General features: G+C 35.3%; 1 protein-coding gene across 9 annotated transcripts in view; it reads left to right on the top strand.

Annotated features, from left to right (window-relative positions):
- SSBP2 (single stranded DNA binding protein 2) overlaps positions 1 to 11197 on the top strand; it is a 308327-nt gene extending 297130 nt beyond the window's left edge. For all 9 annotated transcript variants that reach the window (XM_053907236.1, XM_019462852.2, XM_019462850.2 and 6 more), the window contains 2 exons: positions 3706 to 3804; positions 10597 to 11197. In XM_053907236.1, coding sequence (XP_053763211.1) covers positions 3706 to 3804; positions 10597 to 10626 — 129 coding nt within the window. In that variant the 3' untranslated portion in view covers positions 10627 to 11197. The remainder of the gene's footprint in view (positions 1 to 3705; positions 3805 to 10596) is intronic.
- Positions 11198 to 11486: the final 289 nt, after the last annotated feature.

An 11486-nucleotide genomic window follows, 5' to 3' on the forward strand; every position in this document is an offset into this window, starting at 1 on the left:
CCTCCTCACTAGTTATGCTGTCTTTTGTCAGCAAGGCTAGACACACTGTCACCTGCATTTTGATAGCACTGTTTCAGTGGCACAAGGAGCTCAGAACTCCAAATGGAGAGTTTTAAAATTATTTCTTGCTCGGTTGAGGATTACTAGTAAAACTCACATGCATCTCTCTCAAAATGCAGAATTCACCTTTAACTTAGGAGTCCAGAAGTCAACCATTTAATCAATAGGACAAAAATATTTTCCCTTGGAGTTCTTTTAAGAGTTGGGGATTGAGACGAGCATATGGTTTATTTTCTTAGAAGGAAATAATGTAAATAAATTCTGCAGTTCACATTAACATACTTAACACTTATATATTTAGTTTGAAAAAAAACATATCAGAGAAGGCCAGATCTGATCATATCACACTTAATGAATTATCCAAGAGGTCTTTTTAACCTAAAGGTTTCTGAGTCAAGAACCTCATTTCCAGTTAAAGATCCCACACCCTTCACAGGGGAGCTATTCAACACCATAGATCTCTGTCATCTTCTCAGTTTGGCTTGGGCTCTAGCTCCGTTTTATCCCCTGGGAGAACCATGACTGACATTTTGTTCCTTTGGGGGGCTGGCAGAGTCAAAACAACACTCCATAAAGCTTGTTATTGGCAGGCTCTGAGGAAGTGATTCAAATCCACCTCTAGAGGGCTTCAAATAATATCAATATTATTTTATTCCAATTATGGGCAGAGTCAAAATTTATGTACATGTGCACTTTTTTTAATAGCTTGAAAAGGCTGGAACAATTTCTGAGGGCGGGTAAAAGAAAGGACAATAACTTACTAATTAAGAGATGACGTGGAAAAATACTTGTAAGATAAAATGAGAGAATAGAGGGTCTAAGAGAATTAAATGTGTTAGCCAGAGGAAATGTGTGTGTGTGTGTGTGTGTGTGTGTGTGTGTGTGTGTGTGCATCCTCCTTCATATAACATTCATATATGAAGTTATAGCTTAAAAGAAAAACATTCCAGTTTGAAGAAAGGGTAATTGAGAAAGTAATAAAATCCCTTGAAGATGGGATCAGTATAATACTAATTATACTTTTATAAGCTAAATTCTTAGAGTGTAAATAGGAAATACAGTACATTGTAACTGAAGTAAGAAATGTAAACAGAGTGCCTAATGTAGTTAAAAGTGATCTTTACTTGGATTTTCTTGTACTCCCTTCTCCCTATGTGTTCAAGCTATCAGAGTGCCTTTTTGATCTAAGCCCTTTTTGTGTGTATTATGTTCTTGCCTTGATGAAATCTACTGGAAACACTGCAAACAAACATAGCTATAGTTAAATATAACACACACACAGTTCATGGAGACCCACACTCATAACCTGTTTCGAGCTGGCGTTTGGAACCACTGTCTTGTTTCTTAGACACCAGTAATAAGTGTGTCTTTTAGCCTGTATCATTATCAGGTTATTCACTGATCATGGATAGTACAATTTTCATAAGACTCTGCATTGAGAAATTTTTGTTGTTTTCACATTTTGCAGATTACTTTAGGTTAAAAAAATAATAATAACAAACAAAGGTTTGTCCTATCATTTGAAGATTTTCAAATATGCTCACTGAGCTGAATAAGTTTCAGAGATCTGATATTCGCTGTTTTGTATGTTGAATGTGTCCTTTTAATCTTCCTCTCAATGTTCTTATATATCTTCCTCCCACACCCAAAAAGCATATACTGGTGAGCCACCATGCGATGAATAGATTGCATGGAAAACAGAAACAATAAGAGAGGTGTTGTGTAAATATTTAAATAATAATGCAGTGTCATTTTCAAATTTTAAATATTTTGAAATCAGCATTTTGAGTCAAGAATTAGACTTGAAGTTAGCTAACTTTCAAAATTGTAAATCAAGAAGTGATGCATGGGACAGTATGGAAGAAACAGGGAGCACCCTAACTGCATCAGAGATGTGCTGCTCATTTCAGGGTCCCTCGGGTACCACAGGGAACATGTTAGTTACACAGGAATGAAGAAGTTTGCAAGTGCACCTTTAAATACCCTTATATATAGAATTATTTTTTATTCTGGGATTACCAATTTCTTAATTATATATAAATTAACAGACCTCTGCTTTCACCAAATAGATTTTGGCTAAGCCTTACAAAATTTGTATAAATTTAGTTTTCTTTTTGAACCAAATCAGCATTAACATTCCTGTTTTCAAGGAACAGTTGATTATTCAGTTAATAATTTTAATAATTAATGAGCTATGAAATAATAATACACTTATTTAAATTTTACTTAAATTTTTTTTCAGGAAATGAAGTTATCTATGTTCATTTGAAAGTAGTTACTTTTCTGTATACTTGGGGAACTAACATATTCAGAGAAAAATTTATCCAAAAAAAAAAAAAAAAAGAATCCTCTTTATGCTATTAACTGTGGTTCCCCAGCCCTTGGGGTTCATTGGCAAATCGAGCTCCTATGGACTTCAGAGGATCCTTGTTCTCAGATCTTCCCTGTAGGGTGCACAGCAGGACAAGATATAAGCTGTATTTCCACCAGTTCATCTACCTGTCTCTGCTTTACAGTTTAACTATATTCCAAAACAGCATATATTCTTCTGGGAATAACTCATTCATGAAATTTTAATTTTTATGACATAACTTTGTTTTAGTTAAGTCAAAATCTTCAGAGCAATTTTCTTTTAAAAATGTAGAACTTATTCAAAAACAGAATATAAAATAGAAATGGCTTAGAGAAACTCTAAAATCTGTCTTCCATTTGAAATAACAAATAAAAAATTTTAACCTTGAAGTTGATTTCTACAAGTCAATAAATTAGACCTTGAAAGAGTCCCTCAGTCACAGTTGCAGTGCTGTGTGAACATGCTTTATATGGCCGTGCCATTCTGTATTTCCTGTTGGTATGAAGTAGCAGATGACCTCCCACAGCTAACATTGCACAGTAATAACAAGACTAGCAAATTTAAGTAGAATATGAAGCAATATGCAGCTAACTTATTAGTGTTTGATTAGATTGCTCCTATCAGCCATTTTATCTTAAAAGAGCATTTCAAAGTAAATCTACTCAAACTAATGATAGGAAAAGATTCTAAAGCAGTTTACTTTGGGCCTTCTTTTCCTCTACAACTGCACATTGGATTCACAAGTCCTCAGGTAGTTCTCTTGTTCCTAACTATACTTGTCAACCATCTTCCTTTTTCCCTACAGTTCATATAAACAAAAATAGTTGAAATAGTGTTACTACATAAGCCACATGTAGAATTAAGGGGAAATATTCTCAAACAGTGACCTTTTGAAGTGTGATTAGTAAAATCACCAAGGCAAGTTACTGTTCCATCGTTCCTGATCAGTGGGTAGGCTCTCTTCATCATGCCCCTGCTGAGAATGTTTTTTAAACTCTATGGTTCTAGGAACTCTATAAGCTGAGGGTGGAAAATTGAATAAACATTGATTCTGAGACTAAGAAGAAAGTTGTGGTGGGTTATTTGTTTGTTTGTTTTTTAATTTCCATTTGGGAAAGCATTAGTACTTGTCAAGGTGTAAAGAATGAACTAGGATGCACGGTAGAAGATTAGAATTATAAGTCTGCTTTGTCCTTAGAGATGCTGCTGTAGATTTCATTTTTGAAACACTACAATGCAAGAGGGAAATTAAAATCTTTAACAATGCCTTGTTTTCTAAATCTTGTTTACAGAATTCACCCAATAATATGAGCCTGAGTAATCAACCGGGCACTCCAAGGGATGATGGCGAAATGGGGGGAAATTTCTTAAATCCTTTTCAGAGTGAGAGTGTAAGTATTCCTTTGCCTACATTATTATGTCCAAAATTGATTTCTGAAACTTTCCTTTTAGAATTATTCATAAAGCCATTATTATGATTATTTATCTAGAGCTCAGCAGGTTGATATTTTAAAAGTTAGAAAATTAAGTGAAATTTCTTTGGAATAATTAAAAAATAAACTTGTTCTTTTTTGGTCCTATTCTGTGCACGTAGTTACAAAAACAAAAACTATAAAACAAATTTTCTTGTAGAGAACATCCACTATAAAGGAACAATGCTGGAAACAAGTTGCATATTAGATAGTTTTTACAAGTTTTCACATTACTGAAATGGCTTGAGTCACTGCAAAACCAGGTCTGTTCTCAGATCTAGACTCTGAATGTCCTCTGTAAGATATCTACTTCATGCACTTAGACATCACTCAACAGAAGGCCAGTATTGGTGGTCATTTAGCCTGTTATTTCCTTGTAACCTGAGCTGGACACCAGAGTCATTTTTTGAATATGATTACTGCGTTAAGCAAAGGCAGTATTCCATATCTCCATAGAAGCAGACAGGAGCAAAAAGAGAAGTAATAAAATTCATTCACTCATTTAACAATTACTGAGCACTTAAAAACAGGCCAAAGCAATATGCTACACACTGGAGAGACCAAAAAGACAATATGGTGTCTTTTCTCAAGGAGTTATTACATAAAACAGTGATTTTTTTAACCTAATATTTCACACTAAAAACACCTACAGAATTTTTAAAAAATACATTTTCCCAGAACTCTCCCTAGACCTAGTGAATCAGAATTTCTAGGAGTGGTACTGGGCATTCTTGAAAATGAAAAAGCTTTGTCAGTGATGCTAATGCACATTCTCTGCTAATAACTTCTGAATTGGAATATAGCATAAAGGATTTCAAAATCCAAACTAATTTCATCTTCATAGCATCAGTGCCCCCACATACGGATTTCCATCATTAAAATCAGAGGAGAAAACTTCCCTCATTTTGCCATAACACAACCTTCACTAGAGGTGATACTATTAGAATTTGAAACTGTGGCTAGTAACAAATATGCTTTTGCATGGAGTGGCTGCTTTGAACCTAAGCTTGGGTGTTCTGTGGGTTCTTTTACTTCTTCCTTTCGACCTAACACCTCTGCGTGGGATAAGACTTTCCCTGTTTTTAGACTTTAGTTCTGCTAAAACTAGAAATAAAATTATACTAATCTTTATCTGTATAAATCTTATACTGATCTTTATCTGTACATGATTAGTGAGGACAAAGAATGTACACATAAAAATTCATATAAAAAATCAGAAGACTAGCTTGTCATAATGCTCAGGATTATAGGAACCATTTTTTAGATACTGGTTTTCACTAGTTTGCTTCAAGACTATGGACAAAAATTAAATGGACTGCCATTTTAATTAGTTAATGTTGGCTTTATCTAATTAGAAACATTTATTTCCTTTCTTGCTAATTCTTTCAGCAATAAAATGGTATAATTCAGTGAGGTATGTGATACTTAGTTCAGTTCAACATTTCTTGAGCCTCTAATATGTAACGTGCTTGGTTAAGGACAAAGTATTCTGAGATAAATATAACACGTCACTAACCTCAAAGAATGCCATTTGATGGGAAGAACATGGTTAAAACTAATTAAACCCTAAGTCAGATTAATAGGTGTTATAATAGATATAAGCCAGTTTGTTTTTTAAGTATAAAGGAAATTATTAATTTGGGATTGGAGAAGAAAACTTTTTTAAAAGGTCCCACATGACTGTTGTTTCGGGGACAGGGACAACAGACCTCTCCCCTCTCCTTTCCTAGATTAGTCCTGGGTGACTGCTGCCTTGTTATACATTCAGCAGAGAGGTGCCACTTTAGAGCTGGCATCAGAGAGCTCTCCATGGGGATCAAAGAATCAGATATCACAGGACATGAAAAACTTCTTTGCATGGAATAAATAAGAGCCTCACCCTTTAACCTTAACTGGACTATGCACATGCAAAACAGTCAATCTTTTTCTAAGTATGTGCATAGGAAAGAGAGCATCTGGAGCTGGGCTCCTCCCATCCCTGACTCCTGGCCCAGCCTCACTATTCCAGAAGCCAAGAAGAAGGTAAAATGCCAGACTGCTGTATAGAGTTAGCAGAAAACAAAAGCTCCCTCCCATCCCTTCCTTCCCTCTGTTCTGTCCCCACTTGAAAAGTCCCCAAAGGAAAAACAATTGGATGATGATTGAGGAACTGTACCACCACCTAGAGACAGTGCAGCCTTGTAAGCATGTCCACACTAGCTGCTCCACTCTTTTGTCTGCCCGTTGAGGACTCTGCTGTATTATGAATGATGCAGTTGTTATCCATGGCTTTCTGCATCACATCACCACACATTTTTGTTTAGACCTTTTTAAAAGTTCAAGAAATGAGGAGCAGAGAGAAAGGAAGACAAAAGACAAATCTGAGGCATTAAAGTAAATTAAAGTAAAAATAGGCTAGGTATCCAGTAAGTTAGCTTTCCCATAATCAAGGAAAAAGAGAACTATATAAAGAATTCAAAAAGAAATCATTTTTGAATGAATGAACATGTACATTCTAGTGTTTTTATAATGTATATAACTCTGAAGAGCACATACTTTGGAGTAGTCTGCCTTTTGAGGATTTGTCAGTCCTATCTTGAAGTCAAACCACATAAGGAGGCCTGGAAAGAGTGAACATCTACTGAGTGCTTTTTATGTAGCAGCCACTATCCTAGTCACTTCACACATGCTACTTCATTTAATTAATATTTATAGAAACAAAATACCCAACCCAGAGTCAGAAACTTTGCAGTGCCAACATGCAACTCATAGAAAAATCTGAATCAAATGTTTCACTACTCAGCCTTTTTTTGGAATCCTAAACAAGACCATTATTTCAAGAAACAAACACGCCCCCTAGTGTTCAAATTCTGTAAAATGTTTGTTTTTGAAAATCTAGAATGCAAAAAGGCTTATTTCAGAAAGTAGTTTTTCATGCTTCTCCTGTAAAGAAAGCAGTTAGTCTTATTTATTGAATTAATTTAGCAGAGTATTTTACTCCATGGCAATGAACGGTAATCAATTGAGTAAAAGTGATATTAAAAATCATGGTCTCTACTAGGAATTATAAACAAGATGATAGGTCGTCTCCTATTATTACCCTTACTCCCCTTAGTCATTTTCTGTTATAAAGGTATCATATACATCCAAATTTTCTTTTATACAGTCACATAAACACTGAATTTATTTCACTTTAGTTCAGTTCAGAGTTGCTGCACTATTCTTTATTTATCTCTCATTAAGAAAACAAAATATATCTAGATGCTTAAAAATAGAAATGATGTAAGATCTGAAGTGTTCTTGAAGTGTGTAAACAGGAATTTATGCACACTGTGCAAAGACTGAATGGGTGTTTGGTGGGCTCCATGCTTTGTGAACTGTGTATAGTAAGGGGAAAATAACAAATTCGCTAGTTTATACCAAGGCATGCCATTTCAAAATATATTTTACATAAAAAAGTAAAATCAATTAGTACACATTTGAAATTATATCTTTAGGGTTTTTTTTGTTTGTTTGTTTGTTTGTTTTTGTTAAACCAAACAGTTAATGACTTTGTAAGAGCCATTATATCATCTGATTAAGGAGAACCAGACTCACAGAATAGTTTGGAAGCAGGGCAACCTCATATCACAGCATTTTGGCACAAACATTACAATACATTATCCCATATTGATGCAGCAGTACAATAGAAACATTGTAGTGTCGTCTCAGGACAGTACACCATGAATATTTTATGTCTCTAGATACGAGACGCCATTTAACACCTACTCTTCCTTTACTTTAGGAAAACCGTAAGCCACTTCTCTTACATGTTGAAGAATAGTAATCAATACCCGAATTCCTTTTTGCTTGCACATTCTGTGAGTCTTCCTAGAAATTTGTAATTTCCCTTATTTTACTTGGATGAAGCAGTTTCAATAAAAGCAGTAGCAGATGAGCAGTTTACAACCTCAGCAGTGCAAACAGCACATTGCCCATATGGACGCTCACACATCTATACATATCCACCAAACCAAATACACTTAGAGCATCACTTTACAGTTACTGGTACTATTCAAAAATTATATTAAATGCTTGGGACTTCTGAGTTGTATTGCGTGAAGCAGATGCTTCTATCTTTTCTGACTGAATCTAGCCCTTATTTTTTTTTTAATCCTGATCATTCAGAATGTGTATGAAAAGAGATAGTTTCTAGAGTTAATTATGACTTATCTAGAAATTTTTTTTTCAGAAACTTCTTTTGAAGTGCTTTCTGAAATGCTTCAGTATCTTTTACTGTTTTTAGATGATTGCCACCATATACCCATAAAATCCTTTTTCTTAAAACAGTGATTGATGATCTTGCTATGGTTTCTAAATTTAAATTAATTAAAATAAAATTTTAATTTTAAAATTTTCAGCTCCTAAATTGCATTAGCTACAGTTTAAGAGTTCAGTAGCCATATGTGGCTAATGACTCTTAAATTGAACAACAAACACAGAATAGAATGTATCCATCATCACAGAAAGTTCTTTTGAACAGCACTGATGGGATCACCACTTTTATTGTAATAGTAGCCATAGAAAGCATAGATTACACTTTCCCATGCCCACTTTGCCATATTCTCTAATTTCTTCTATTTAGTAAAAGCTTGCTATCCATGTATTTTCTTTTTTAATTCTTCCCCCTAAAGGTCATATATACAAATGTAATTCTGTTTGTGAAAGGCTGTGGATAGTTCACTAAAGCTTGCTGTCATTATTTATAATGGGAGATTTGCATGGTATCTTCTGTTGAAATGAAGGCACATCCCCCTCTGGCACAGGGGCAAGGTGGGCTCCATTTCATCAGGTTTTGTCTGGTTGCTTTGGGATTTAGGTATTGCTTTGTTCTGATGTGCTTTTTTGCTGCCACTATCAAGGGTGAAGACGAAGAGGTTTTTCTGTCAAACTGCATCCCCTTCTCTTTGGAAGTCTCCCCCTTTTTATCACCCTACTCACAATCCAACATTAGAGTCAGTAACATATATAATTTAGCTTTCCTAAAAGGAAATTTGAGGCTATTAAGTGATTATCAAGTAGATTTTCCATGATTTGACCTGCATTTAAAGGATTAACAATCATCCCCCTATGATCCAGTGACCCGTTTTCAAGCCCACTCATCCACCTTTTCTCAGGATCAATGAGGGTTTTGGCTTGAGCCTAGATTTACCCCTAATGACTTTCTGTCCAGACTTCTACCAGCTGAGCCATTCCCCAGGGCATCCTGCTTTCCCTGTAAAATCCATCCTTCTCTCAGTACACACCTTACACCTCATTTCTGGTTCCTGCAGTACCTCAGCTCATCTAGAATTTACTTCATTCAGTTTGGCCTGCTGTCTTTTTTAAAAGTTCACACTCCCCTTTCCAAGATCATCACTTTTCCTTTGGAATGCCCTACTGCCTGGAACCAATGTCCTTAACTTCACCTGCCTCTTTCCATGAGGCACAATCCTTATTAACATGTTGAAAGGAATTCTCCTTTGGCCTGGTCCTCAGCAAATATTTTTTTAACAAAACATTTAAAATATTTAAGGGTTTACATTTACATTTTCATCTAGAAACCCTGTTCATCTGGAGATCATTGCCATTTGGGAGTGGATGCCCTCCCCACATCTCAGACAGTCTGGAACTATGCTGTCCAAGATGGGACCCACCAGCTACATGGGAATATTTAAGTTTAAATAAATTAAGTAATATTAAAATTACAGTTCGTCAGCCAAACTAGCCCATTTCATGTGCTCAGTGGCCACCTGTGGCTAGTGTCTTCTGTGTTGAACGGCACAGAAGAAAGTGTTGAAGAAAGTTCTGTCAGACAGTATTGCTCTGGAGCTTTTCTGTCAACACACAGTCCATTCCTCAAGAATACAAGTGTGGATAGGCATAATTTTCACAATAATTGCCATCTGTTCCTCTCTCAATAATTTCTGAAAGCCTCACCTTTTACCAATTGTCAGCCTCATCAAACTGAAAAGTTATGTATGACAACAGTACCCCCTGCTCCCACCCTAAAAATATTGTGGACTGAAATTGGAACCACAGATTAGAGGAAGACACTTACATCCTTAAATGTAAATCAGACTCTTAAGTATTCTAAACACTTTATGAGAACGTCCTAGGGCCAGCTGGGAATTGTTTTTTGTTTTGCTTTATTCTGTTTCCCTTACACTATTAATTAAACATTTACTGAACACTTTCTGTATATTCAGTAAATACATGGTTTTAAAGATTTTAGATTTAATACTCCCCAAGTTCCTTTAAGATAAATGCTATTATTAAACCCATTTCACCCATGAAGAAACTGAAGCACAAAGAGGTCAGGTAATATAGTTACTAAGTTTACATAGTTAGTAGGTAGTTAGGCTGTCCCTCATACTTATTTCATTATGGATTGGATTTACCCAGATTGTTACAAATGCCCACAAAACATGAATCTGGCTAGAAGGAGACGACTGAGGGCCTGGGTAATTATCAGCCATCTGAGTGCAGAGAGAGAGGGAGACTGGTCGCTTTCCAGAGGAAATATTATAAATTTCAGGACTTAGTCAATTCTATATAAATTTACTCTTTTATAGCTTCTTATTTTTATGTTAAAGGCTTGAGCATAAAAGATTTCAAGATGTTAAAATCCATGGTTACTACTGTTTACCAAGAAGAACATTAGTGGTCTGTAAAAGAATTGTTGTTAAAATATGGATTCTTTTTTCTTTCTAGTACTCCCCTAGCATGACAATGAGTGTGTGATCCATTACCAAGTCTCCTCATGAAAACCACAGTGAGTCAGCCCTTCACAGAACTACTACGGAAGAAAATTATTCATCACAGTGTACAGTTAAACAAAGGAATCTCAGTCACACCAAACCAACCTTTTTATTTCCTGCTCTCTCCCCTATTTTTTGAAGAAAGCGGGTCCAAACGTGATTCAAACAACTGTACAGAGCGGCATATTAGAATTGCCCTAAACTGAACTGCAAATAATTATCTGTGTATGTATATGTGTGGGTCAGAGAATGTATTGTATATGTGTATGTTATACGGACATATGCACATACATACATTGACCCACAGGACATTGTAAAATATTATTACATGACATCTTAAGTAGAAGTAAGTAGGGACTTTTATTCCATCCTTTTTTTCACGTTTACATTTTAATTATTAAAAGTTGCTCCTGCCCCTCCCTGAACTATTTTGTGCTGTGTATATCACTGCTTTATATAAGTTATTTTTTAAGGTGAACTCAGATGTTATGGTTTTGTAAATGTCTGCAATCATGGATAGGAATAAAATTGCTTATTTGAGAGCTTTCATTAAATTGCGTCTGATGCAAGTTACCCTGTGAATCACAAAGTGTACTGTCTCAAAAAAAAAAAAAAGAAGAAGAAGAAGGTGTGTCCTCATCCTCTGTCAGATCAAACAATTTCTCAGTTACCTTTAGTGAAAAGTATTTTGTAGTTTTTATTTAGGAAAAATACTTCAACTGGGGCCCAACACCATATATTTCTGCAAGAATTGCTTTAGATGGAATTCTTGATTTGTCTTTGATGATACAGAAAATCATTAATTAGCCCCACCTGCTTAGACCATAGCAATAAAATGACAGG

This window comes from Panthera pardus, unplaced genomic scaffold, assembly GCF_024362965.1.
Source record: "Panthera pardus isolate Hobbes unplaced genomic scaffold, ASM2436296v1 HiC_scaffold_2, whole genome shotgun sequence".
Taxonomy (NCBI): domain Eukaryota; kingdom Metazoa; phylum Chordata; class Mammalia; order Carnivora; family Felidae; genus Panthera; species Panthera pardus.